Source organism: Gadus macrocephalus, chromosome 8 (assembly GCF_031168955.1).
Source record: "Gadus macrocephalus chromosome 8, ASM3116895v1".
Taxonomy (NCBI): domain Eukaryota; kingdom Metazoa; phylum Chordata; class Actinopteri; order Gadiformes; family Gadidae; genus Gadus; species Gadus macrocephalus.
Window position 1 is genome coordinate 17,307,494 of NC_082389.1, and position 27,798 is coordinate 17,335,291.

Genomic DNA, 27,798 nt, shown 5'->3' on the forward strand with positions numbered 1-27,798 from the left:
ATTGACAGTGAGTGATAGTTTTTCTGTAAACAATCCCATGAACACTGTGGCCAACCAAATATGCATACTTGTTTAGTGGCATCAACATATGGCCAATGATGCAAATGCCACTACGACAAAATAGGCCTAGAAACAACTCTTTTTAGAGCGGTCTTCTGCAACTGGCATCCCCCGAGATTGTGGGTGAACTCTGGGGGCGAACCTGCTTGGCGAACAGCAGCAGCGGTGATATTTACTTGCCTACGTGCCCACGTCAGAGACACTCACCACATCCCAGAATGCAACTCGAGGCCGTCAAAATCCAGCAGCTCGTAGTGGTTTACTAGAGCGCCGAGCAGGCGGACGTCGACGGTAAATACGGGGCACATCTCACACTCCATGTGACACATTACCGATCCTTAACGCGAATCGGCAAGAATTATGCTGCTCGGCACACTTTCATAACGGGCTTTTGAGTCTCTAAAGTCTCAACATTTTTCATTTTGGAGGATTCCTCCCCATCCTCCGGGTCGTACCGAACAGGCAATGACAACGGTCTCGGCAACTCCGCAGCAGATGAGGGACCGGCTGCTGAAGGCCGTCGACAGTCACAGCAATGTAAGTAGGCTAGCGAGCTAACGTTAGCTTGCCTACAGCCCCTCTAAACTCATGCATGTTAGGCTATTGGCAAACCAGCTGCAAATCAGCTAAGATTGAAGTAAACACGTTCTGCATTGTACACGACACTACAGTACAGAAGAGTTGTTCGACGTTGGGGTTATCCCCGAAGGCATAACGTTGGGCTATTTGAGATGACAGCTCGTACGCTAGCAACAGCGTTACCATGGTTAGCGTCTGGGCACTTTAGCCGCATTTGCGTCTAGCATGCTATCGGTTAGCCCCAGTAAACGGGATAGGCCTATATCATGGAAGAGAGCGGTTTCGCTGTAGCGATATTGGTTTCAATACATTTAAAGTTTGGTGATGTTAATTTATATGCTCATGAACTCGCCTGTTAAGCTGAGGTCGCATCCCTTGTTGGCGGTATATGTTACCGGCGGTAACGGCTGTGGGAGCGCGCGGTGGGTTACTTTAGCCGAGTTTCAGGAAATAGTCGCGAGCTTGATATCCAAGTCAAACATCAGCGTCAACGTATTTGCTAACGGCTAATGCTAGCTAACAGTTAAATGTGTAAATGTAAATGTTCCAGATCACTTCACCTCTGACTCGATGTAACCCTTTCAACAAGGCAGCCCTAAGCGATGCTAAGCTACAACATATATTGGGCTTTTCTGCGTTGACACATAGTTCACAAGCTTCAAACGACAGTCTGAAGACTTCAAGCTAACTTCTGCTAGCTCACTATTAGCTGCTGATACTCGGACGTTTAGCTTCAGTCTTGGTCTCAGTCAGAATGATTCTCAACGCAAGAGAATTAATATACATTTACAACATTTATTTGATCTTCTTTTCAAGTTAGCTATATTTAAAAGAAGGAAAAAGCCGTTCAAAACATAACTGGGAATTAAAATGCCATTTCCTGTTACAGATGGTCAAGCAACCAGTGGTTTTGATGTGCTTTGCCCTCTTGTTGTTATACAATGGTACAATTGGCTTTATGGCCAGTGAACACCCAATTTATTGTCCGTCCTTCAAGTAGTTTTTGTCTAATTTGATCATGAAACACACACGTTAACGCTAGCTGGTTTGTTAGTCCCGTTTGGTTGTTCATACCTGAATCCTAATGGTGGCATAAAACATGCATTGACTCTTGCAGTATTTGGTGTTTTTTATCCTTTTGCCTGCAGATTTGCAATATGGTGGCGGTCTTGGAAGTAATTACCTATTTGGAAAAGTATCCCATCACCAAAGAAGCACTTGAGGTAAGATCCATCCCAAACTTTGTGATTATTTTTTATTTTATTTTTTATGGAACAATCATAATCAAAGGTTTCTTCTGTATGGGTCACATACAGGAAACTCGCCTAGGAAAGTTAATCAACGATGTGCGGAAGAAAACCAACAATGAAGACCTTGCAAAGCGTGCTAAGAAGCTCTTGAGGAACTGGCAGAAGCTGATTGATCCAGGACCTGCCGAGACACCGACGCGTGGACCCGGGGCCCCTCCTGCCTCTACAAACGGAGGCTTGCATCCCTGCCGGACAGATGCCCCGTCAGCTGCTGCCCCCCCTGACGTCTTGGTTGAAGGCAAGGGTGTCCCGGATGTCAAAGTCAGAAACGATGTTCATAACACTTACTCGCCCAAAGCGGCGAAATCGAGCAACCGCAAGCGGCGGGCAGAGCAGAGGGATGGCGTCGTGCACTTGCCAGAAAAGATATCGAGGATGGCTTATGAACACTCTCTATCGCCTCCGCTCACCAACGGCACTGCGAGCAGTCCCGAGGCGCTGCTCGAGCAGGAGGTTGTTCCATCTCCTGACAGACCGCCGCGGACGGATCATCTCGACAATGACAAACACAACAAGATCCCCGTCAATGCGGTAAAGCCTCGCCCCAGCTCCCCCGGAGTGGCAAAACTACCTAGCACTTCTTCATTGATCAAGGTTGCAGTGATGCAGCAGCAGGTCAGAATGGAGGATGGGGGATGTGGGGTAGGAGGAGCGGGAGGTGGAGGATATTATCAAGCTAAAAGCCCACGTGGCGTCACCACTAGTCCCCGGGGTGTGAAAGAAACAATGACCAAGCGCTCTTCTGCATATGCACCAAAAGGTGTCCCCAGCCCCACGCCGCGCGGCTCCCCTCTGCCTTCGTCCCAGCCCGCGGCGTCGCTAGCCCAATCGCCTCTTGGCAACAGGCTGCCGCACCCTTCCTACAGGTCTTCTGCGCAGTGGGCCAGTACTTCACAAAGCTCTTCTTCGTCTCAATGTCCCCCGCATGACTCGTTTATAACACTGGAATCACCGTCGATCTCCCCGCGTCCCTCCCAGCACAGCCCCACCCAACTCAGACCGTCCGCCGAGGCCACCGCCAGCATCGTGGTCGCCGAGGAGACGGACGGACCACCTCTCACCCCCTCGGAGAGAAAGAGGAGGAAAAAGTATCGGTCGAGGGACTATGCTGTTAACCTTGATGGTCAGAAAACGGAGGACACTGTTAAGCCTGTGCGCTTAAAAGAACGCAGGATAACCTTTGATCCTGTGACGGGCCAGATCAAGTCCATGGTACACAAGGAACCTTTTCAGACGGAGGAGGCCGGCGTGCCAGACTCTGCAGAGTGTACAAAGAGGACTGAGAACATTGTGCCCCAGACCCCGGTGCCTCCCTCAGCCCCTACCTTTGGACCGGCCGCCGCCCCTCCCTTCGCCTCTGCCCCGCCCGTTAACCCCGCCCCTGCCCCTAACCCTAACCCTTTCCAACAGACAAACTGGAAGGAGCTTTCACGGAACGAAATTATCCAGTCTTACTTGAACCTCCAAAGTAACATGCTCACGTCCTCGGGGGTGCAGACCCCCAGCGCACACTTTTTTATGTCTGAGTATCTGAAACGGGAGGAGCCCGGTGTCAAGGAGGCCAGGGAGATGCACGTTCTGCAGAAGGACAGCTCGGTGGCGCATCGGCCCGGCGTGAGCGGAGAGGTGACGGACACGGAGCTGGACAGAATACACACGCAACACTGGCCAGGGGTCAATGGTTGCTATGACACAAAGGGTGCCTGGTTTGACTGGACAGAGTGCATATCGTTGGACCCTCACGGGGGCGAAAGCAGACTGAACATCTTGCCATATGTTTGCCTAGACTAAAGAGTTTGAGAATGTCACTTTTTTCCACCCCCCCCCCCCCCCCTTGCATCCCACTGCGAACGAGAGTACTTCATGGTTCTGTTTATCCACTGTGAGCTCCAGGAAAGCCAGACCTGCTTAAGCATATTTAAGCCTAGCCCCTTTTTGTTTCACTTTTGATCAGTTAATTAGGTATAGAAAGATTTGAAAAAAGCTAAATGCAAACGGTTGAGTTCTTTAATACCAAGGGCTATTTATGTTATATATTTTTCAAAGGTGAAGCAACAGGTGCAGGGTCTTGCTAACCTAGAAGGCACAATGGTGTGTGTGTGTGTGTGTGTGTGTGTGTGTGTGTGTGTGTGTGTGTGTGTGTGTGTGTGTGTGTGTGTGTGTGTGTGTGTGTGTGTGTGTGTGTGTGTGTGTGTGTGTGTGTGTGTGTGTGTGTGTGTGTGGGGTTCTCTACATGGTAAGGCTGTGGTTTCGGCTTGCCTGTTTTGTATGGTGCCTAACTAAAGGTTTGAGGAATTAATCTAGTACAGGGTAGCTTGGCCAGCCCTGTACAATGGTCGCTCCGGCATATTTGGCAGTTACAAGAAGCTTTATTTGAGATATATAAAAAAACATTTAAATTATACATTTATGTTCTACGTCTATTTATTTTGACCAGTACTTTGTTTAAATGGGTTTATCAAACATTTAAAAAAAAAAAATAGGTTTGTTTTGCTGTTTGCATCACACTGTTGTCCGCCTGATCTGTAATACAAAAATCCTAAACAAGCTTCCCCATAGACCTGGTGACCGTCCCTTTGGTTCCCAAACATTCCCTACGTCACGCTTAATTTCTCCTGCTAGCCTATTCCTCATTATCCATTGCCTATGAAACACCCATGCCATCCAAATCTTTTCCTCCGGAACAAAACTACCACCTGTCCTTACTGACCTGGCTTTTTTGTTCGGTTCACACGTCGTTATTCCGGTCCAGGTGTTTTCCATCTCCGTATAGGTCTTGTATCATGAATGAAGTATTACGAAAGGGGTGCAGGTCCGTAAATGCTTTGTAAAGCAGAAACAGACTTCCTTCCCTTCAGCAGACTGACTAGTTGAACACATTTTGGTAAACATACAGATTTGTAACCCCCTGTATGAATGTGTGCAATGGTTAGTTACTCAGGCAGTTTTATTAATAGCTCAACAATTGGTTAGATTCAACGACACTAGCCAGCCATAGAAAATGTTGTGTGCATATGATTGTTGCAGCATCCCTATTTCCCCCTCCCACCCCATTCATTTGGTTCTTCTTCTGTGCTTTACAACATGATACAAGTGGGAAGGAAGGGTGTGCTCGGAGAAGTATGAATCTGTCACTCACTCATATGACTGACTAATGAGTCTATTGAGCTGGGTTGACACTCTTGTATCATGCCACTGTTTTTTATTTTTTCTTCGCTGAACTGGTATGACTTTCGAGGTGTTTGGTCAGGCTCTGTGCAGTGTAGTATTTATTGTGTATGCTCTGTTGATCACCCCAACCAATGTGCCTTGGTAAAATGGTAAACTTGGATTTGCTTCTGCATAAAACACACCTGTCCATGGAGCTGGGTTTGTGTGACAATTCCAAATTCCATGGTCAATAAAACACTGGTATATGCACCATTTGTTTGTTGTTAAAAAAACAGATGCAGTATGGGTAAAAGAAAATTAAGACAATGAGATGCCACACAACAAAGCTTGCAATAAAGAAAAGTGCTAAAGTAAAGGGTGTTAAAGAATCCGGTTTGACTGTGGTATGACTGAGAATAGACTCATGGGGGGCATCGCTATCCAGTGTCTAACAACTCAATTGTTTGAAAAATAAAAGATCTAAATCCACTGTTTAACATAGTTTTTTTTACCCGTTGTTGCCATCACGTTGAGGATTCTCAGTGATACACCTGTCGAGTGGGACTGTCAGTACCGGGATCCTTCCACAAGGGGGTGCAATATGTTGTGTCGGCTTGAGGAATTTATATGGTCTTGTCTATGGTTTTTGACTATTACTGACCGTTTTTAATTGGTTTGTTTCTAGTACGAGCTTTTGTTTTAGGTCATAGTAATGCCTACCCGGTGCATGAACCAACATGATTTTGAAAATATTAAGTTCCCTACTTGAAGGCCCTTATATCAGCTGAAGCCATGAACTGCATCATTTAACAACCCTGTGTCTTAGTATCTTGAAGAGTGACTAATTTCTGGATCTCAATCACACAATCATATTGAGTCTATGTATGAAATTAGTACTAATTAATTAATTTAGTTTCACAACTAACTACTCGATCACACCAATAGAGGTCCTAAGTATGAGTTTTAAAGACTTGTTGTGCCTCTGCAATTCACAAGTGTTCTTATTGTAAGTCACTTTGGATAAAAGCGTTAATGCCCTGAATGTGGCATTTGACACCTGTGTCCCTTGCTAACCAAAATACAATTGTCCCTGTGTAGTTGTTGGTTGGTTTGTTAAGCCTCTTGACAACTTGTCCAGACCAGGTTTAACCTGTTATGTCAATATACCAGCAGTAGGTGTGGACTGCCTGTGATCCTCAAATGTTTCCTCAGCTTTAATAGTTGTGATAGGCCCAACTGCTGCAATATAATACGTTTTGTATTCAGATCAATCTATCACTTCCTCTCTTCTCACGTTTAGTCTACTAGGCCTTTAGAAAGAAATCATGCAGATAAACTCAAACTGCGAGTTTTTTTCAATTCATAATTAACATTCTTCCATTAGATAACCTTTAAAAAAATAAATAAAAAAAAATCTAGGGTAATCTGTGCCTTCCGGTAGCCATGTGGCTTTGATGCAAAAATATTACGTCATTCAATTTCTCCAGAAGCGCATAGTCTGCTAGTCCGTCAAACCCTGCCAGTGTTGCCAGATTGGTCCAGATTTCCCATCCAATCTGGCAACACTGAACCCTACTTCCCATCCCGACGGTGACTCAAGAAGAGCCCGCATAGACGGCAGCGGCCGCTGTACGTCTGGCATGCTTGGATGGGACGGCCCATTCACTCCCACCTTCAGGAATTCGGGGAGTTTCATTCCATATAAGGACTTTTTGATATCAATCACGACGTTAGCAAGAGAAGGGGCGGAGCCTATACTCGATTAGGGACGCGTCACGCTCCGAGGGAGCGTTGTGATTGGTGCACCCGTCAAAGAGAAAGTCCGCACGTTTGAGTCCGCTCGACATCTCATTGGAAGGTAAACTAAATACGTTCAGCGCCATCGTTTCACTACAACTCACGAAGTTTTTGACTTCTCGCGAATCTAGCCGTTGACAATGTCGGCCGGCTTTAACAGGGGACCTTCATATGGGTTTTCAGCGGAAGTGAAAAATAAGGTATGTATGACAGTTAGCCTAGAAGTACAGTAAAGTGTAATCATTTATTATGTATATTTAATATTTCTGTGAAACTTCAACTCACCCTCCCTTTGCAACGACAGAACGCTTCACTGTCTTCTTTCACAGGACAGCACCGGTTAAGATCTTACGTTGCTTTGCGACCTTGGGATAGTCTTTAACCTGAATGAAATCATGTAAATCGCCTGAGCACACGCTTTATCCATGTTTTATGGGACGTAACGTTTTTGACTTCAGTCTAAAACTTGACTCAGTGTGGTGGGAGTGGGAGGCAGGCACTTGATAAGAAGCATATGGGCGGTGTCTTTTTGGCCCGGGAAGTGTGTCGTTGTGGCAAAATAGTTATTTTATTTTTTTCAACAATGTGTCCAATGTGCGTCCAACTTTTGTGTCTAGCTTTGTGATCCGTATTAGTAGATTATGTTGTTGTCTTATTATGTTGTTGCCCTTCACACATTGTTCTGTGCTCATGCACTGCGGGACTGTGGCCTGGGAGGCTGTTTCTCCCTCCACTAAAAAATCTTTATCCAGACGGATCTAAGTCATACAAAATGGAGTGAATTCAGATGCATGTCATCCATGAGCATCTTGATCAAAGACTCCTAAAACAATGAACACATCGGGTATTGAACCCGGAATTGCTCGGCTTCCTATGTTCCGCTAGGGTCTGGAATTATCCTAAAGTCTAGACTAAACCCATGTGTTGATCATTAACATTATTGTCTGTTTCCCTTATTCCCGACAACGTCTTGGAATGCAAACCTTTGAGAGGTTAAGTTAATCTAGTTTGTTTGGATCTGCCAACAAGCATCAGTACACATCCAGATCCACTTAAAATACCTCAAGATACCCAGTAGATAGGGTTACCGGTTGGCCACTGCCACTCACTTGATGTGGTAATGCTGGGTTTGTACATAATGAATAAATTAATGTATGGTCAAAGTAAAAAATAATAAAGTATGTATGCATCGGTCTTTTCATGGAGGAACTGGCGTTTGTGGTAAATCGTAGCTGTAGTTTATTTGAATTGATTTTAATACAGGGATCCTGTACCTAATGTGCTACTCCAAACGTTCTGCCTAATCAGTCCAAATACACAAGGGATCTGTGTGAAGGGAGTGTATTTTTTCTCGTCACATACCACTGTGCCATTGGCCACCCAACTGATTTATACCTTTTCTTTTGCATTACATGGCCGTGCCCTTGTATGGTGAAAGAGGGTCTGTCAAACCCCTCCCCAGATTTTTCCACCGGTCCTATATAACTAGATGGGCTTTGTGTAAAGCAAATATGTTGTATTTCCTTCCTTTGTAAGTGTATTCCATCAAGGGCGAGACATTTTGAGCAAAGTTGCATTTCCGGTGCTTCGTGACTTTGGTTGGCCAGTGAAGCATTTGAGGAACACTTTTCCTTCCTCTGAATTCGGAAGCTCAACTGTAGGCGGATGCAGAACTAGCACTCACACTTTAGACATTTTCTTGAACCTATTTGGAATACATTGTGCCTATTAACACAGTCTGTGGTTTTGCCTACATTCTAGCAGCGGCATTCAAACTCTATTGTAATATCACCGTGGGTTGAAATTCCTCAAATGCGGCCTGCCGTTCTAAATTACATCTTTAGGATGCTTTGTGGTAAATTGAACTGGAAAAATTTTGTTTTTAATAATGAGATAATTAAATAAGGGAAATATAATGGGAAGAGTCCTCTCCCATTTTTTTGTGCAATTATACAAAAGCCAAGGGCCTGGTACAACTTTGGGGTTAAATAGTGTAGGCCTACAAACGATCCTCTAATTCTTTATAGTTCAGTCTCTTGCTTGGACATGGGTATTTGTCTAATCAGGACCTCATCTTTTTTGTAAAGATTTTTTGTTTTATTTGCCTTGTTGTATTGTGGGTTTTCTTTCTACACTGTTTTCTGAAAGTGTAATGAACTTTGACTCATCAGTAGAGTAAAATGTTCTAGTTGTATACGCACAGGCGATTATGCACTTCCTGAATGAACTGGCCTAGCCCAAGGTCGGGGGGACACACACACACACACACACACACACACACACACACACACACACACACACACACACACACACACACACACACACACACACACACACACACACACAGCTTCTTTCTTCGTAGAGAAAGTCAATAAATCGAAGTGAACAATGAAGCCCTCACGAGGAAGTCTGGACCTTGTGTGTTGTGTTAACTTAAGGCTCGTAAAATGTATGCTGCAAACCTTTTTATTTGGTACCGGTTACTTTCTTAAGCCTCTGGATATAATGGAGGACTCTAGTCACCAGGATGTCCTTTTTGTGGGACTCAGTTGGGTCTTGTCGTTGTCACACTTAAAACAATAACCACCTACTCAGACGCAACATCACGTCTGGGGAAACTGGAATTAAGAGTTCGGCATAAAAGAAGATTATAGGCTCAAGGCTCAATAAAAACGTTTTCTTTTTATGAAGCAGTTATTAAACTAAGCTTTACAGGGTTTATCTTAGAAAACTGCAACACGATAAAAATACAATTTATTTTTTGTTCAGAACTACCGATCTCGAAATCTTCAAGCCTACAGCGACGTGTGCATATTATAATCCTCTTTCTGATGTCAACAAAACGTTTATTTATTATTGCTAAATTCCTACTAATATTATAAGCAGTTTTCCTGTGCCCAAACAAACTTATGTTCATAGTCTTTTTGGTCCCTCAGATTGCCCAGAAGTATGACCATCAGAAGGAGGAGGAGCTCAGGGTGTGGATAGAGGATGTGACCGGCTGCTCTATCGGGCCAGACTTCCAGAAGGGTCTAAAGAATGGCGTCACACTCTGTCAGTAAGTGTTCATCATAGTTTGTCACGGGTGGCTCTCCCACATATCTTGGATCCTCTTCACTGTGTATGGACTGTTGCCTCAAGTTATTAAGAAAGTGGAAGTGCTTTGGTGTTTTCAATATATCATGGACTCACAGTAGAATGCCTCCCTTCTCCTGCTCTTCCTCCCTTTCCTCTCCTTTATTGTAACAGGCTGATAAACAAACTTCAGCCAGGCTCTGTGAAAAAGATCAACCAGTCTTCCATGAACTGGCATCAGGTGAGTTACTCTTTTAAAAACCAACAGATTAATGATAACTGTTGCATCCTGATGTGTCTGTACTGCTTATAATGGATAATAGCTAAAGCCCCATTTTTCCACTTGGAAAACCTATCCAGTCCTAAAGTTTCAAGCCAAGTTTTCGGAAGTCTTACTCTTCCAGAGTCCTTCCTTACTTCTGTTTTAATTTGAGTAACAATAGGTTTTCCTTGGTTGTGTGTTTTTCAGCTGGAGAACCTGACTACCTTCACCAAAGCCATCACCATGTACGGCCTGAGGCCTCATGATATATTTGAGGCAAATGATCTGTTTGAGAGCGGCAACATGACGCAGGTCCAGACTACACTGTTGGCGCTCGCTAGCATGGTGAGAACCCCTATGTATTCCTGATGGTTTCACGTCTGGAATAACATTGTCCAGTCAATGGAAATAGATATGGCGAGACCTTCTCACGGTACGGACTTCAACACGACTCAACCAAATTTACTTTGAAGAACCTTACATACAACCATGCAGCCTAAAGTTTAAAAACTAAATAGAGAATACATTTAAAAACAAGAAATAAAAACAACAAAAAATAATGACATTTTAAAGTCGCAATGTGTAACATTTCAACCTGCTCGTGGCTTAAAATTCATCATATAACTGAAATATTCTAGAAATCAAAAAGGCCGGCCAAGTATCTTCATAATGACACCCCCAATAACCCTCCGACTACTTTTCCTCTGTCTACAAGAAGAGTGTAATTCAACATCAACATGTCAAAGTTGTTGCTTAACTTAAAGGTTGGGTATGGGATTTGCGAAACGCCAGCAGATTTTGAAAATACACAACTCAAATGGTCCTACCCCCTCTCCTTCAACGCTGACTCCACATATTCCAAGTACATGGACGCGCAATCATGCACGAGCGAACATGCGCGAGAGCGAGCCATTAGCTAGTTAGCTAGCTCCAGTAGCTACCGCAGGATAACAACAAACAGAAGCTTGCTCTGGGTCACGAGCTTTGACTACGTACGAAGGGGTCGCGCGGGGAGCTGGGGAGAGGGAGTGCAGTACGACCGTTTGATTGACGTACTTACTGTCCAATGCCACTCGGTGGGTCTGGAAATCATTGGCTGGAGTTTTTCGAGCCCTGCCCGTTCCACAGATGAATGAGTTGACTAGGGTGAAAGGGTAATACGTTATTGTGATGTTATCGAAAGCCACATTGCTACATTTTTTATTTTATTTTTTTTTGTTTTGTTTTGTCTTGTTTTTGTTTTATTTATTTCTTATTGCTTATGTTTATTTATTTATTTATTTTTTCCACAATGTCTTGTTTTTTAAAAAATGTATGATGACTATATGCTCTGTAAGGTGACCTTGGGTGTCTTGAAAGGCGCCTCTAAATGAAATGTATTGTTATTATTATTGTTTTGCAATATTGCCTAAGGTTTATGGCCTAATTACAATCCGCCAGTGGAAAAGGAGTTCACTGGTCTTGCTGTTGTTCTAGCTTACAGGACATGGGTCCATCTGGAAGGACAATGAAGTCCGAGTTTAGTAGTTGAGCACCAGATCCCATATCCACTCTTCGGTCTGCTTCCTCAGGCAAAGACCAAGGGCTGCCAGCCCCGGGTGGACATCGGCATCAAGTACGCCGACAAGCAGGAGCGGGCCTTCGACGAGGAGAAGATGAAGGCGGGCCAGTGCGTCATCGGCCTGCAGGTACACACCGGCAGCCCTGCTCTCAGATTACTACTCAGTGGCTGAAGCCAGTGGCGGTTTCTTTGGCCTGATGCGAGGTTATCCTACACCTCCCTTCACCTGTCTCGATGGTTCACTACAATTGTATTTACACATCACCATTGAGACTGCTTATCACAGGCTTACTAAAAAAAAACATTTTGTGTACCTGGACTTTCGGTACACAACGATGGTATGTGATTCGAAATGTGTGCATGTGCAACTTGACACGTGCCCGCAAAGTTATGTGCCCTAGCGTTTCAAGTGAAACTGTTGCCTCACAATATGTACATGCTCGTCATGTTCCCTAGAATAAGGCGCTCTATTGTCCTCTCTCTAAGCCTCTGTTATGCTGATGTTTATACAACAGGTCATAGACGTGATCTGTTGTAGCGCCGGGGAGGAAGATACACTATGAGTGCAGTGTTTGATCCGGTGTTTACTCAGACAAAATGGATAATATCTCATTTAATGCTTCATACTTTGCCCTGATATTAATGCAGTACTTCATGGCATGGGCCATCCTCCCTCATATATCCTCCTCCTTTGTTTCATTTTAGATGGGAACCAACAAGTTAGCCAGCCAGGCGGGCATGAACGCATACGGCACCAGGAGACACCTGTACGACCACAAGTCCCAGACCCTGGCCCCCATGGACAGCTCTACCATCAGCCTGCAGATGGGCACCAACAAGGGAGCCAGCCAGGTGCACTGACCTTATTCATGATTGTTTTTAGGGGTGACAATGTACCTGAACATGGTGTTTGACGCCCAGTCTTAAGGCTGTTGGTTTGAACCCGAATGGCTGCAGTCTACCTTTGGCATCCCTGGCCACCTCCTGCTACTTAATGACCTCTTTTTAAATTCACTGCAAGCTGCAAGAATAATAAGCATGTAAAACATAACCTGTGGGAATGGTTAACCTGGCTTTGATAATGTCGGCCTTGTGTGTTCCTGCGATCAATCTTCCTGTACTTTAGATGAGAAAGATACAGTGTGTAGGCCACATATAATCTTTTCAACCTAAGACTAAATGCCATAGCTACGTGTATTACAGGAGCCTCTGGAAGGCGTGTTGAGACAAAGCTGTATTTATCGCCAAGTTTCTTGTATAGTGGAATAGTTTTAAGTATGCGTTTCATGCATTTTCTTCCCATGACGCAGAATTAGCCAACATTTTGTTTGTTCAGCCCCGAAGCGAACTGTCGGCCCCCGCCCTCAAAAGCCTCTTACCTAGCACTACCATATTTAGGGAAAAAAGTGACATTCAATCACTATCGCCGCCATCCCTTGGTTACCGCCAGACCTTTGGCACTTCTCATCTAAGCATCCAGCTTCTTGTCTTTTTGTAGGACGCTCTTCTAGTCTACCTAGAAACCCTGGTCTAACTTTCATTCTGCTTCCCTCCCCTGTTCTCCTCCAGGCCGGCATGACCGCCCCGGGTACGAGGCGCGCCATCTACGACCAGAAGCTGGGAACAGACAAGTGCGACAACACCACCACGTCCCTGCAGATGGGCTCCAACCAGGGCGCCAGTCAGAAGGGCCAGAACTTCGGCCTGGGACGGCAGATCTATGACGCCAAGTACTGCCCGGCGGGCGGCGAGGCGGCGGAGGGCGAGGAGATGGCCGGCAGCGCCAGGGAGTACATCCCCGATTACCAGGACGAAGGCTACCAGGGTTACCAGGAGGAGGAGCCGCGGGTGTACCCCGACGATGGGACCGACTATTAGGAAGGGAGAGGGGAAAGACGTCCAAAGGAGGGAGGGGTTTGCTTGAAACATTCCAAATATAGAAGCTCAATGCATTCAACTTCTCATAGGTTGTTTTTAAACTCTGTGGTCATTAATTATGTTGGTAAAAAAAACTGCCTCCCATTGCTACAATCATCCCAACGAGCTGTATTGTTGTATTGTTTTAATTTATAGTTTTTTAAGGCCATTGTCTTTTTGAGGGAATTCCCGCTGGGAATGCCAATGTTCCTAGTTAATTTTATTTTTTATAAAACTAGGGATTGTATAGTGAGCCAAAGACGCAGATCCTATATTTTAATCAAAATACTTTACACTCCAGAAACCTGACATTACGGGGTTACATTTTTTAGTAGTCAAATCAGGAAATCTCTTAGACCAAAGATCAAAACTGGCTGACTATTGTACTATTTGTGGCAGCAAAAACATAATAATGTGAATGTTACAACCGGTTCCATTTGTTCAGTATTTGTCAGTTTATATGACCCATGACTTTTTTCTACTGGTTAAATCCGATGGGGAAACAAAAAACTGTGTTGTGGGAACAAAACCATGGACTGTGACATTCTGTCTTCACTCTCAGTTTAGTTTGTATTTTTTTGTTTTTTTTTATTAAGGAAATATTTTCCCTGTTTGTATAACCAGTACAACTGTAGCCCAGCTTGTTTTCTTTGGAATAAAGACATTTTGTCGGTTGGAAGGGCAGGCCTTAAAGTACTCAATGAGGGTTTTTAACATTCCAAGCAAGAATACTGGATTCTATGTGAACTATGCGTTAGTGGCATAAGGACCAAGCATATCATTATATTACTATGAGCATACAATGTAATAATTTATGCCTATTTCTTACCTGGACTGTAAACATAATTTGATACTATAAATAGTATAAATGTGCTCAAGATCCGTTTTTTTAGATGATACCTGATGCCTTTTTGAGATACAGTATATGCTTTTGACAATAAAGTGTTCTAAAAAACGAATTATCTGATTCAGATTGTTCTGTTCGTTTAACATGGAATTTCTTGAGTTTGTCCTTTCTGTACATAAATATGTATATCACATGATTGCATATGTCAATGAGGATACAGCGAATAGCAAATTTTATAAATGATTGAAAGATTTTTTATCTTTGGTCATTTGGTAGCCTTTGGTAGTTTCTGGTATTGTTTTTCAAAGATGGAGTGATGATCAAAAAGGAAATAAATGTAATTCGGGAGATGATCACGTTCCCTCTTTTTATTACTTACTGTTAGATTCTTTGGTGAGTTCTAGGTGCGTTGTCAAGAGTTGTCTTGACTGAGCCCAATTTCCTCTTTTACTACTGTGGTTATATTACATCTAAACCAACTTGCTTATCATGTGAGATGACACCATCTGCTGGGCAAAAAATGTAAACACATGTGTAGACAGGAAACGTTAACCAGAGACCGGATGCCCAGCCCCACTCCCGCGATATTAGGTCAAACGAGACTTGGGTTGTTCTTTTCCCCGGAAGACCAGGCAAGATGGTAGGTGTATAGCCTTTCTGAGCATAAAAAAATCTATATTCATCTACACCCCATAATGCTTCCATAGTTCACGAAATTACCCATCCGTCTTGCTCACATAGTTACAATCAAACGAGTTATAAATTGTGATCAAAAACTCCAGCTAAATCCCTTTTTACCACTTGGGCATCGTCCCAGTTTATAGCCGTGGATGGCTAAGCTAACTGGTTATTCCCAAATACCGATATTATGATGTACGATTAGACTTCCACGATGGCTCGGTCATCATTCCGGGTTTAATGCCTATTCATTTACGTGTAGTGTTGACGTACTGGTCAATGTGACTCTTTCCCCTGTGTCTTGTGTGAATGTTTCAATGCTAACGTTAAATGGATTCTCCATAGGCGGACGTTGAGATCAAGAAGAAGCGTACCTTCAGGAAGTTCACCTACAGAGGTGTGGACCTGGACCAGCTCCTGGATATGTCCTAGTATGTATCCCATTTGCCTCATTAATGCAACGGGTCATCTGTCATCCTGTAGAACGAAGTGGACCAGCTATGGTGCAATGGTTGTCAACAGGACTAATCGAATCGAAAGTGGACAGTACATACTCATTCTGTAGTGAAATGTTTATAACTCGGGACTAGTCTTCGACTACGACTTGTCAAGAATAAAGCATAAGTAAAGACTTTTTTTTAGTAAACAATTATTAAAAGGTGTACACCACACAATAGATGTCTAGTAAATGCAGTTTCAATAGAAACTTCCTATAACTGCAATCAAGGTCTATACTTGTCATGCAACAATTATACAATGAGAACCAAAGTGAATGATGGATGCAGTACAATCATTGATGCCAAAAACCCCATGGTGACCTGATGCCAGTTCATCAGTGTGATTCTAGTGCCCAACTCTCCTTTCTCCTCCCCAGTGAGCAGCTTATGCAGCTGTACTGCGCCCGCCAGAGGAGAAGGCTTAACCGTGGCCTTCGCCGCAAGCAGCAGTCCCTCCTGAAGCGCCTGCGCAAGGCCAAGAAGGAGGCTCCCCCAATGGAGAAGCCGGAGGTGGTCAAGACTCACTTGAGAGACATGGTCATCCTACCCGAGATGGTTGGCTCAATGGTCGGCGTGTACAACGGAAAGACCTTCAACCAGGTGGAAATCAAGGTGAGACCTCAGGACGTATTCTGTTTTTGTTTCATGCCTGCATATGTCCAATGAAAATTCAGTCTGTAATGGGATGCAGTATTTGTTGCCCTCTCTTGCTCATCGGTAGTTTGAGTCGTTCAATGTTATGGTGGGTTGGGATGACACAATCGTCACAGGTTCTGCATTAATTATAAGTATACAACTAGCTTTTATCAGGGACAAAGTTCCAGATTTGAACTGCCAAGTATCTACACATGGTGTAACAATCAGTCCTAATTCGACCTGAGGGAGATTGGTATGGTTGAACACGTTAATAAAAAATGATAAGTACACGGTGTGGAATGGGAATACATTGCTGGTGTGATGCAAAGTCTTGGGTCTATCCAAGCCCAAACAATATGAAAATGTACAATGGATAGAATATTAAAAAAATATTAATATAATTAGTTTCCCTTGACATTTAGAAATTGTGTTTGATATAAATGAATAAAGGTTTGTTTATGTGTCTATAAAGCTGAAATGATTATGAATGTATTGGTTGTAGATAAGTGATATTTTGAATGGCATCTACATGAATCAACATCCATCCTCAACACTAATCTGTCCCCCCTTCCTCCTCCAGCCTGAGATGTGTGGCCACTACCTGGGAGAGTTCTCCATCACCTACAAGCCGGTCAAGCACGGTCGCCCTGGTATTGGAGCTACACACTCTTCTCGTTTCATCCCTCTGAAGTAGACTGGCTGTTTTCGTTATATAAATAAAAATGGGCTCGCCACACACTTGACTCCTTTGCTTCTTTTGGTTTGAAATTGGAAACTTGAGAATAAAAAATGTTACCAGATGATGCCTCAATGTAATGCTATAATTTGCACAATCAAATTTATTCACCATTTTGTTAATGATGGCGATTCATTAACGGTTTTAGCTATTCATAACATTTGTCCGGTTTATAAGGCAGGCTTGGTGACTAGTCATTTGATTTAAGAAAATAATTTGCTTCATGGGAATGTTTGAGACTGGCCACACGAGGAAAAGGATTAGCCACAAGTCGAGCGTTAAGTATTTTAATGTGGGTTAAAAACTGATAAAACTCAACTCGCCGACGTGTTCCTACATCGATTACCAGCTCTACCATTGAACCAGGGTGCCAAAACGCAGCGCAGCAATGACGGCCCCATGGCTCTGCTCTGCCCGTACGTCAGTCAGTGCGGCCCTGAAAATGTACCGAATGCGTCAGCTGCTTTAGCTTTAGGTTCCGCCCCGATCCGAGAGCCAGCTACACTGCGTCTGCCCAGTATTGGGCCATGGATACTACCTTTAGCACTTGCATCATTTGTTTATTGATACCAAGCTAGGAAGGCATAGGGTTTTTTAGGGGGGGAAAACACTGGCCTGATTGGTAAGTGCTTCCCCTTTTTCAGATTGCTGAAGGATCCCCACTATTTGGTTGATTTAAAAACCCAGTAACCGTTAGCTGACAGGCTAGCTGGTGTATAGCCAGGCTAACGGTAGCTAGGCTAGCCGAGTGGAAAGCCCGAAATGACAGGCTAGAGCTGTCATGGATCATGCGAGGGATGTGTATTTTATGGATACCACTGGACACAGTAGCTTTCAATCAAAAGGAAATATGTATACGGTTCTATTGAGGCTCTCTTGAGTGATAACATCGCTGATCGCTGTTTATGCCGGCGTTTTAACCAGTGTGAATGACTAGCTGAAATTTGAGAACAAAGATTGGTTGTAAGCTACCGTAGCTAACTGTTAACGGTGACTGTGATTAACGTTTCATTCTGTTCTCCCTCACACACATAACACACACCCTGCTCACTGCTGACTCCAACGAGGATATATATATATATAGCTGTACATGTATAGAGATGATATTTATATTATTTAAAAATATGTTTTCCTGAAACAAATGTCAGCTTTGTTTAAATAATTGATGATTTCGATGATTAACTCGAGGCTATGTATCATATGGAGATTTGAAGCTGTTTGTGGACACTGAGGATGACGTGACTTAACGAGCTGTCAGAATCTGCATCTCGCCCGCTCACCGTGTTGGCCTTATAATTGTTCACGCGATCTAGTTAACCTCAGTCAGATTTCTGACCTTATTGTTGTGAATGTTATCCAGTCTACCTCAGATCTCTATCCAGGGTGTTGTTGTCAAAACCTTTCATGTCCTTAGTGAATGGTCCGATTGGTTGCTACCTGTCTCTCTGGTGATATTATTTAGCCTAAGAAGTCTTCTGCTTCGATTGTTTCTGTTGATGGTGAGTCAATTCTCAGGAACTGAAAAAGCCCATTTGTGAATAGTTATCATCCTCTAATGGATACACTTCTTAAACTATTTTGCCGGGAGAACGAAAAGCATTTCTACTCCCATTTTATCGCATCACTCTTTTTTCCTTCCCCTACTCTAATTTTGGTTACATACATTTGCTGTCCCTAGGTTGAGTCTTTAGTGAGGTGGGCTGACCAGTGAATGCATAGAGTCAAGAAGGTCAAGCTTTGTGACAATACAGAAGGTATCTGGAAAAGGTACAGTATAATTACCAAATTCTTGACTCATTGTTAAATTTCATTTGTTTTGAAACAGGCTTTTAGCAGTCGTCCAGCATTTGAAGCTACTGGACGGCTTCATGTAAACAGAGAGCTTGAGCTACTGCGCAATGTACATATGTCATTGCTGCGATAGCCCTCGTTTTGAGCGTTCAACACCTTCCATACTGTCCTACAGCAGCTGTGTCAGTGTGAGCATGGCAGCAGTGGACGGGCTTTCAGACAGCACGGAGGTAGTGGAGATGGAGGACGTCCCGTCTCAGTTCTACGTGGAGAAGCACTCCTGGGACGGCTTGCGGGACATTATCCACTGCAGCAGGAAGTACTCGGGCATGATCGCCAACAAGGCACCGCACGACTTTCAGTTTGTGCAGAAGAAGGAAGAGAACGGCCCCCACTCCCACCGTCTTTACTACCTCGGTTAGTTTTAATTTGACACGACCGTGCTAATGATGTCACGTGAGAGCTACTTGTCAGTTTAACATACCCACACAAACCCCACTGACGCCCCTCACGCACCCAACAACACGCACATGCATAATCTGAGTCACGTGTCTGTTCTGAGGATAATTTACCACGACTGAAGCGTGACGAGGAAAACTGTGAGCACATTGAATCGCCCCTTTCTCTGATACGTTAGGCCCTCCAGGAGGGGGTCAACAAATACGTGATGGAGGGGGCAACGTTCCAGTGCAATGCCCTCCGTCTTACACAGCTTACTGTTCCCCCATCTGCCCACCCCAGGAATGCCTTATGGAAGCAGAGAGAACTCGTTGCTCTACTCGGAGATCCCCAAGAAGATTCGCAAGGAGGCCCTCCTCGTGTTGTCATGGAAGCAGATGCTGGACCACTTTCAGGTAAAGGAAAATTCTTCCTTTTCGCTTGTCCTCCTCGTCCAACACCGTAACCATGGTGACCGAACCTGAGTGTTTTCCCACAGCTGCTGCGGCTGGAATGTCTTAACAGTACAGTCTCACATTGGCCCTCACCTCAGACCTGCTCGGGGAGCAGATTAGCTCTGTTATTGCACCCTACAAGCTGGAAGATAGGAGGAGGGGTTCAATGGGTTTACTTTTCATTCTTGACCTTGTATCTAATCGCTCAAGTTTATTTATGTAGCTCTTTATTACGTTTACAGTATTACAGGGGCTTTTTATGGTTCTCCCACACTAACCCTAAGCCCTCCAAATGGCGAGTAAATAAAACGCATAAAGAACACTGGAACCCCCTCCTGCCAGGGAGGGCTGTGATTGCTATCCATGGAATAATGGCGAAAAACCAATTAACACAATGTTATGAAGACCGATTCATTAAACTCATAACCTGTCATTACAATAACCACAACACAGCAATGGATAAAACCTGTTTTAAGTTTAGGGAAAAGACCAAACTAGAAGCAATTTCCGGATGAGAAAACAATCAGCAAATAATAACATGTCAATAATGAATTGACAATCCATGTGGAGATAAGAGTAATCTTATAACCGCAGTTTGAAATCGACCAGGGGAAGGGCTGGTTGCTAACTTTATTAGGTGGGAGCAAAGATGATGCCAAGCTAAAGAAAACTAATACAAACTGAGTTCCACACAAGTGGGCTGTTGAACCCATTTTGAGAAATAAACCATTGCCAGTTTGTCCTCGAGTGTTTATATTAGTCCCGGTTTATATGATCACTGATATATAGGCTGCCGTGGGGCGTTGCTAATGGATGAGGTTGTTGTTTTACCCTCAGGCCACCCCCCACCAGGGGGCGTACTCCCGTGAGGAAGAGTTATTGAGGGAGAGGAAGCGGCTGGGAGCGTTCGGCATCACGTCCTACGACTACCACGCCAAGACAGGCCTGTTCCTCTTCCAGGCCAGCAACAGCCTCTTCTACTGTCAGGACGGAGGCCACAACGGCTTCATTGTGAGTATGACCTGGCTGCTAAAGAGACTGACACAGAAGCCTTTAGATGAGGATAGTTCAGTGGCTAGGGGGTTGGACGCCCAGACGAAAGGGCACTGGGGGCGAACCCCGATATACAGTCCTGCATCAACGGGCTGCAAGAGCTGCTGGTCCCGAGGCCGGACCACGAATAAGCTGTGGAAAATAAGACGAGATGAGGTCATCGGGCAAGATGTCTTCACATCTTCTCGTCAATAATGATATGTACACTGAATGTCGCATGCGATAAAAGCTGTATTAGTGAAACTAAATAAATGATGGGAAATGATTTGTTTTTAGAAAAATCTCAAGGTTCGAAACTCAGCTGAAACCGTGGCTGGCTCTAATAAATGATGTACGATTTGTAAATAAGGCCATGTGTTCTTACTGTATTTCAACCAATCACTTTACCATGGGAGAAATAAAGGGGATTATTCATAACCTGTAGGTGGATCCATGCAGTTCTCTGGGACTGAATGTGTGTGTGTTGCGTTGGTTCTAGCAGTCCTCTCCAATCAAGCCTGTGGAGGTGAAGACCCACTGCTCCGGGACCCGCATGGACCCCAAGATCTGCCCCGGGCACCCGGACTTCATCGCCTTCGTCAACAGCAACGACCTGTGGATGGCCAACATCAAGAGTGGAGAGGAGCGCAGGCTCACCTTCTGCCACAAAGGTAGCACAGCGCCACCGTGTGGCCCGGGGTCCTGCTGCAGGCTGGGGGAGGCTGGGAAAAGAGTTGGCTACTTAATCATTTCTCATCACGAATGATTGAAGGACTTTCCTTATTTTCCCCCATGACATTCAGCTCAGACATTCGGGTCACTATTTAAACATTATGCAAAGTGTGCATAATGTTTAAATAGTTTGTAATCAAATGTTTCCATGTGCTATGGCCACCAAATGGATAATAACTCTAATAACTCATATCTCTCTATCTTTCCTTCTTAAAATCTTCCAGGTCTGGACAACGTCAAAGAGGACCCAAAGTCAGCGGGCGTGGCCACGTTTGTCATCCAGGAGGAGTTTGACCGTTTCACCGGCTACTGGTGGAGCCCCTCAGCCACAGAAGGTGTGTGTCTGACTGATGTGGGGAGCGCCAAGCATGACTAGAGACCAGCTCTTCTTAGCTAAGAAGCCCTTAAGTAGTGCTGTGGATGCTGTGTCTTGGACTGGATCACTAGTGTGTGTGTGTGTGTGTGTGTGTGTGTGTGTGTGTGTGTGTGTGTGTGTGTGTGTGTGTGTGTGTGTGTGTGTGTGTGTGTGTGTGTGTGTGTGTGTGTGTGTGTGTGTGTGTGGAGCTGTCATTAATCTTGTGCATTTCTATTTGTTTATAATAATAATAATTTCTATTTTATCATATGACAATGTTTATATGTGAAGCACTTTGAGTCTGCCTTGTGTATGAAAAATGCTGTATGAATAAAGTGGCCTTGCCTTGCCTTGCCTTTGAGTGTGTGTGCCAATGGTCCCTCTCTGGGCTCGGGGTAACTGTGTGGGTGACCCTGTGTCTGTCAGAGCCCGACGGAGGGAAGACTATGTACCTGCTGTACGAGGAGGTGGACGAGAGCGAGGTGGAGATTATACATGTCCCCTCCCCTGCCCTGGAGGAGAGGAAGGCCGACGCCTACAGATACCCCCGCACAGGTTCCCCTCACTCATGCACAAACACACAGCTACACGCACACAGATGCACACTCTTCCTCTGTTTATGCAACAGCAGGTTTCCATCAGGCAACGTGGACACGTGAGACAACATGCGAATCCTGGTCACATCCAAACCAAAACAGTTCAGAATGATTTGATTATAATGATTGTTCATCTTTATCTCTTTATTTTACAGGTAGTAAAAATCCCCAGGCCACCCTTAAACTGGCTGAGATCAAGACGGATCACCAAGGCAGGGTAAGTGACCGCTGACAAACCCCTTTCCCCCCCCCCCCTCCATCTCAGTGGTGCTAATGGACGCTGTGTGTGTGTGTGTGTGTGTGTGTGTGTGTGTGTGTGTGTGTGTGTGTGTGTGTGTGTGTGTGTGTGTGTGTGTGTGTGTGTGTGTGTGTGTGTGTGTGTGTGTGTGTGTGTGTGTGTGTGTGTGTGTGTGTGTGTGCCCACAGATCGTCAGCACGCAAGACAAAGAGCTGGTCCTCCCCTTCACCACACTCTTTCCCGGCACAGAGTACATCGCCAGAGCCGGCTGGACGACTAACGGCAAATAGTGAGTGACTGCGATGAGCATCAGGCCGGTAGAGCAACAACCCTCTTGATGTGTCGCGCCTATTCACAGATCCTTCTTCCTGTGACTTATCGTCACTAGTAACTAGTAAGATGAGTCAACTCTCCGTGTAGTGGCCTTTTGCCAAGATTAAAAGGCCACTATAGGAGCGGGGTAGAAGACGCGCAATCCAAAGAACAAAGTAGGCAATCCGATCCGAAGTTCAATCAAAAATGCTTTATTAAATAAAGCTTCAAGCTAAAATGATTCCTATACTTATTTGCCAACATTTGCGAATATTTGCGATTGTTTGCGGTCAAAAAACTGTCCCGCTTCCCCGTCTAACTCTCGTTTCTGTTACAGTCCCGCAGGTGAATTAAATCCCTTTAATTAGCTGAATGACTGCGATAATATAACTGACCTACTGGGGGAGCCAGACAGAATACAAACTCAAATTAACCATAGATATATAAATTATTATTGTTTCCATTTCATTATGCCATACTTCCGTTATGGCTCCAACACTCCGTGTCCCGGTACTCGGAGGAAGATAACAATAATTACTGTTATGAGAACACCTGTGAGTCACCCTGTTGGGTGAATCACACTCCTCAGTGATAGGATCTATTGTCCCCATTGTGGTGCCGAAAGGTACTGGGTTTGATTCCCTAATGTCCGCATCCTAACCTGTAGCAATACTTGAGCAAGATGGTGAACCTGCTTATTAATGACATGTACCTGAATCGGTTGAAAGTTGCTTTTGATCAAATCCTCTGCTAAATGACTGAATGGTCAATCGTTAATTTATAGTTTTCGACCCTTCACACAGGCAAAGTCTTAGGACAAACACCTGTGTTGCTCATAACACTAGTTATGGCTCAGCTACGATTATTATTATTATTATTATTATTATTATTATATTTATTTTTTATTATTTAAGTCTCAGCTTTCCTACTTGTGTTTCTTATATACCTTTACGTTCTCTTATATTGCACTGTTGGAGGAGCCCAAGACTAAAGAATTTCATTGCCAGCGACTGCTCTGTAATTGTTGTGCATATGACAATAAAACCATCTTGAATCTTGAATCTACTGTAATGTACCAGGGGCGCAGGTAGTGGACCCCTCTGTGAACACATGACACCTCTGTGAAAAGGATCCATGGACGAGGATGCTCAACATCCCCGCCCTCTGTCCCCCCCCCCCTCCCCAGCGGCTGGGCAGTGCTGCTGGACCGCTGTCAGAGGAGGCTCCAGCTGGTGCTGCTGCCCCCGGCCCTCTTCATCCCCGTCACCGACGACCCCGCGCAGAGACTGGACAGCCTGCAGAGTCTGCCCGGCAACACGCAGCCCTACATCGTGTACGAGGAGACCACGGACGTGTGGATAAACGTGAGTCCGCCGGGCCCAGCCGCGACTGGAAAGAGGAAAGGGAGACCCCCATGAAGGAGATGACTTAGATTGTAACCGCTAATCAAATCAGGGGCGTGACCAGATGAGCAACGGCGGGCCTTAATTAAATAATCTGCCTGTGAGCTGCTCTGTGCTCATTGGATCCTGCGGGCATCAACACAGCTCTGTAGATCCGCTGATCATTTGTATACATCGGATGGTTTAAGGGGTTTCTTGATTTGGTTTTAATTAAATGATTCGACCATGTAGAACAATCACTTGACTGCTTACTTTTAATTAATGAAATGTATATTTGTTCACGTAGTGCATACGTTTATCTGAATGATTTCGCTCTGGTTTTAATAAGCGGATAATGGCCAAATAATCATCGGTTTGACTTAACCGGTACCCTCCTTTTTTGTTTCTCGCCCCACAGGTTCACGATATCTTCTACCCGTTCGTTCAGACCACGGACGAAGAGTTCACTTTCATTTGGGTCAACGAGTCCAAGACGGGCTTCAGCCATCTGTATAAAACCACCTCCCTGTTGCAGCCGCGTTCCTACCACTGGGCCGGGGACTACCAGTACATAGAGGGTAGGACCACCTTCTCCCTGGTCCCACCAGCCCACTACCTGGCGTATAGCCGCCTTACTCTCACTGTTTCAGTTATTCTTACGTCTGTACATATTGATGTCAAGTCAGTGTTTTTGCTGGTTTATATTTCTACAAATATTTATGTTTCCTATTTTGCTATACTGCCAGTGTGTTTTTTATTGAAGGTGAGCTTTGTCTCAAGAATGCCATTCTATGACCTTGTTTAACTTGTCATTTGATTGATAATATGCTTTTGCACACCCAATGCCAACTGGTAGTTCAGAAAGTGAGTAATCCTTTCTCTTCTCGCTCTCTCTCTCCAGGGGATTTCAAATGTGCAATCAAGGAGGAGGTGACGCTGACAAGTGGAGAGTGGGAGGTTCTGGCCCGCCACGGCTCCAAGGTTAGAAGGAATTCAAATGAAATAGTCATCAGCCCAGATGCGACTAATTTCTTTAACCTTTTTGTCTTGTTTCAAAGTAATCTATTCTGCCTGGCACATATCCACCCATATTCCCTTCACCTGAGCCTAGTAGAAGATTCCTGGATGTTTGTAAAGCCAGTTTCTTTTTTGACTCATTCTTTCAAATCAATTCAATTTTATTTGTATAGCTCGTAATCACAGTTCCTGTCGCCAAGGGCGTAACAGGCCATATATTTATCACCCCCCCCCCCCCCCCCCCCTTATCCTAGCGCCCTGCTGGAGGGCATGAAAGGGCACTCTGTTAATTTGCATGGAAGAAGTCTTGAGCAGGAGTGGGGGATCTTCCAGGGATGCTCAGAAGTGCAATGGGAGCCATAATTGACATGCATAGTAATGTGTGTGTGTGTGTGTGTGTGTGTGTGTGTGTGTGTGTGTGTGTGTGTGTGTGTGTGTGTGTGTGTGTGTGTGTGTGTGTGTGTGTGTGTGTGTGTGTGTGTGTGTGTGTGTTTTCTCCCCTAATGAATTGTATTATAAATAAAAGAGGAAAAATGCCTAATGAAACTCCCCCCGCTGGGCTCTGTGTGTCCCCGCCGTGCTGCCGTAGATCTGGGTGAACGAGGCCACCAAGCTGGTGTACTTCCAGGGCACCCGGGACACGCCCCTGGAGCACCACCTGTATGTGGTCAGCTACGAGGTGCCCGGCGACGTGGTGCGACTCACCAAGCCCGGCTTCTCCCACAGCTGCTCCGTCAGCCAGGTGCGGAGCCCCACCCAGCACCCTCTGCCCTTCAGCCCATTAAAGAGCCCATATCATGCTATTTTTAGGGTTTCAGGGTGTCATGTCACTCGAGGCGCCCTTCCTGAGTAGCCCGGTCTACTGTGATTGGTCAGCACGACCACTCTGTTGCGATTGGTCGAACGCTTTGCGCGTGCGTTTGCGTTGGCAAATTCACCCCCCCCCCCAAAAAGTTGTGAACATTGCGGTTAGACGGGAGGTGCGTCTTCTGCAATCCCACTAGTCATTGAAGGGCGTTCTCCCCGGGTGTGCATACTCCCCCTGGGCCTTACTTAGATTTTTCTAGTTGAGCAGATGTAAAACATGTATACATACGATATACAACAGTCTAAACCAAAGGGAAAAGTCGAAAAAGCATGATATCACCCCTTTAAAGTCCACCCATGCTAAGACGTGACTGTATTGCTGAAGGTCTCTTTGGATAAATGCACCCACTACATGGCAGATGGTTATGCTGCAGTGGACTGATTTGCGTCTTGATTTGACCTCAACCTGTTTTTAGTGTATTTCTGTTGGGTTCATCTGTTCTCCCACTGCTCTTCCCTCCCCCTGTGTGCAGAACTTTGACATGTTCGTCAGCCACTACAGTAACGTGAGCACGCCCCCCTGCGTGCACGTCTACAAGCTGACCGGCTCGGAGGGCAACCCCTTGCACATGGTGCCTGAGTTCTGGGCCAGCATGATGGAGTCACCAGGTAGGGGAACCCCAAACCACAATCACTGTTATTAGCATTCTCACCACAACATTCACCACCGACCAATCCCTGGCATTACCTTCACTACCCCCATCACCGACTTCACCCCCATCACTACCACCACCACCATGACTACCACCATCAACGCAACCACTTGCACCATCACCATCCCCACTACCACAACCACTATTATATCATCGTCACTACCACCCCCATCACCACCACCATCACTGCCATCATCACCACCACCATCACTACCACAACCACTACTTTATCGTCACTCTCCCCACGACAGTCATCCCCATTGTAACTACCATCACTACCACCTACCATGAGTGGCGGGACACGATGTCGTTTACGCAACTGTATGATTACACTTTAGCGCCCTCTGTAGGACGTTTACCATTCATTAACTAACACTAAGATTACGTCGGCGTTTCTGGCTTAATCCGTTTTTTTTGCCAACCTGATGACAAAGGTATTGTGAAATTCAGAATTCCGATAAATGCTTGAATCTATTATTTCTTCCGATCCATAAAAAGCCTGCGCTATCGGTAAACACAAACACGACAGCCCTGACAGGAGGGCGCGTTGAGAGCAGAGGGGAAGGCGTTCCATCTAGTTGTGGTTGAATTTGTGCAACTGGGAAGTCCTAATTCTGTGGAGATGAAGGCCCTTGTTAACTTCGTCCATTCTTCTTCTAACTTCTTCTAGCACAAATGCTATTTGAGTGGGAGAACATCAGTCCATAGCTGTATTGCATTCAAAATGAACTTTAATTGTTGTCTTGGTAGTAAAGTGTAGTAATCAAGCCTCTATTGGCAGGGGTTCCTTCTGGATGAGATTATTTCATAACGTCTGTTTTTGTT

At 44.9% G+C, this 27,798-nt stretch overlaps 4 protein-coding genes across 8 annotated transcripts in view; all 4 read left to right on the forward strand.

The window, feature by feature from the left end:
- The first annotated feature begins 267 nt into the window (after nucleotides 1-267).
- crsp7 (cofactor required for Sp1 transcriptional activation, subunit 7) lies at nucleotides 268-5,596 on the forward strand. Its single transcript, XM_060059582.1, has 3 exons — nucleotides 268-597; nucleotides 1,788-1,862; nucleotides 1,956-5,596. The coding sequence occupies exons 1-3, from the start codon at nucleotides 526-528 to the stop codon at nucleotides 3,738-3,740; spliced, it is 1,932 nt and encodes a 643-aa protein (XP_059915565.1). The 5' UTR covers nucleotides 268-525; the 3' UTR covers nucleotides 3,741-5,596.
- Nucleotides 5,597-6,926: 1,330 nt separating this feature from the next.
- On the forward strand, nucleotides 6,927-14,670 carry cnn2 (calponin 2). The gene is made up of 7 exons (XM_060059604.1): nucleotides 6,927-7,096; nucleotides 9,833-9,954; nucleotides 10,146-10,212; nucleotides 10,441-10,578; nucleotides 11,805-11,921; nucleotides 12,500-12,646; nucleotides 13,364-14,670. Exons 1-7 carry the CDS (start codon nucleotides 7,037-7,039, stop codon nucleotides 13,670-13,672), a joined length of 960 nt encoding a protein of 319 aa, XP_059915587.1. The 5' UTR covers nucleotides 6,927-7,036; the 3' UTR covers nucleotides 13,673-14,670.
- Nucleotides 14,671-15,085: 415 nt separating this feature from the next.
- Nucleotides 15,086-17,105, forward strand: rps15 (ribosomal protein S15). Its single transcript, XM_060059611.1, has 4 exons — nucleotides 15,086-15,198; nucleotides 15,582-15,667; nucleotides 16,111-16,345; nucleotides 16,950-17,105. The coding sequence occupies exons 1-4, from the start codon at nucleotides 15,196-15,198 to the stop codon at nucleotides 17,061-17,063; spliced, it is 438 nt and encodes a 145-aa protein (XP_059915594.1). The 5' UTR covers nucleotides 15,086-15,195; the 3' UTR covers nucleotides 17,064-17,105.
- Nucleotides 17,106-17,567: 462 nt separating this feature from the next.
- The window catches only part of dpp9 (dipeptidyl-peptidase 9), a 19,488-nt gene continuing 9,257 nt past the window's right edge, over nucleotides 17,568-27,798 (forward strand). Inside the window, exons 1-15 of one of the 5 annotated variants that reach the window (XM_060059587.1) lie at nucleotides 17,568-17,727; nucleotides 18,784-18,872; nucleotides 19,072-19,313; nucleotides 19,638-19,750; nucleotides 20,627-20,800; nucleotides 21,321-21,492; nucleotides 21,778-21,888; nucleotides 22,335-22,463; nucleotides 22,660-22,721; nucleotides 22,931-23,031; nucleotides 24,241-24,418; nucleotides 24,855-25,014; nucleotides 25,338-25,417; nucleotides 26,043-26,195; nucleotides 26,794-26,929. In XM_060059587.1, coding sequence (XP_059915570.1) covers nucleotides 18,817-18,872; nucleotides 19,072-19,313; nucleotides 19,638-19,750; nucleotides 20,627-20,800; nucleotides 21,321-21,492; nucleotides 21,778-21,888; nucleotides 22,335-22,463; nucleotides 22,660-22,721; nucleotides 22,931-23,031; nucleotides 24,241-24,418; nucleotides 24,855-25,014; nucleotides 25,338-25,417; nucleotides 26,043-26,195; nucleotides 26,794-26,929 — 1,867 coding nt within the window. In that variant the 5' untranslated portion in view covers nucleotides 17,568-17,727; nucleotides 18,784-18,816. Of the gene's footprint in view, nucleotides 17,728-17,755; nucleotides 18,605-18,783; nucleotides 18,873-19,071; nucleotides 19,314-19,637; nucleotides 19,751-20,626; nucleotides 20,801-21,320; nucleotides 21,493-21,777; nucleotides 21,889-22,334; nucleotides 22,464-22,659; nucleotides 22,722-22,930; nucleotides 23,032-24,240; nucleotides 24,419-24,854; nucleotides 25,015-25,337; nucleotides 25,418-26,042; nucleotides 26,196-26,793; nucleotides 26,930-27,798 lie in introns of those variants that run through there. The other 4 variants (XM_060059590.1, XM_060059589.1, XM_060059588.1 and 1 more) reach the window with 4 other exon arrangements.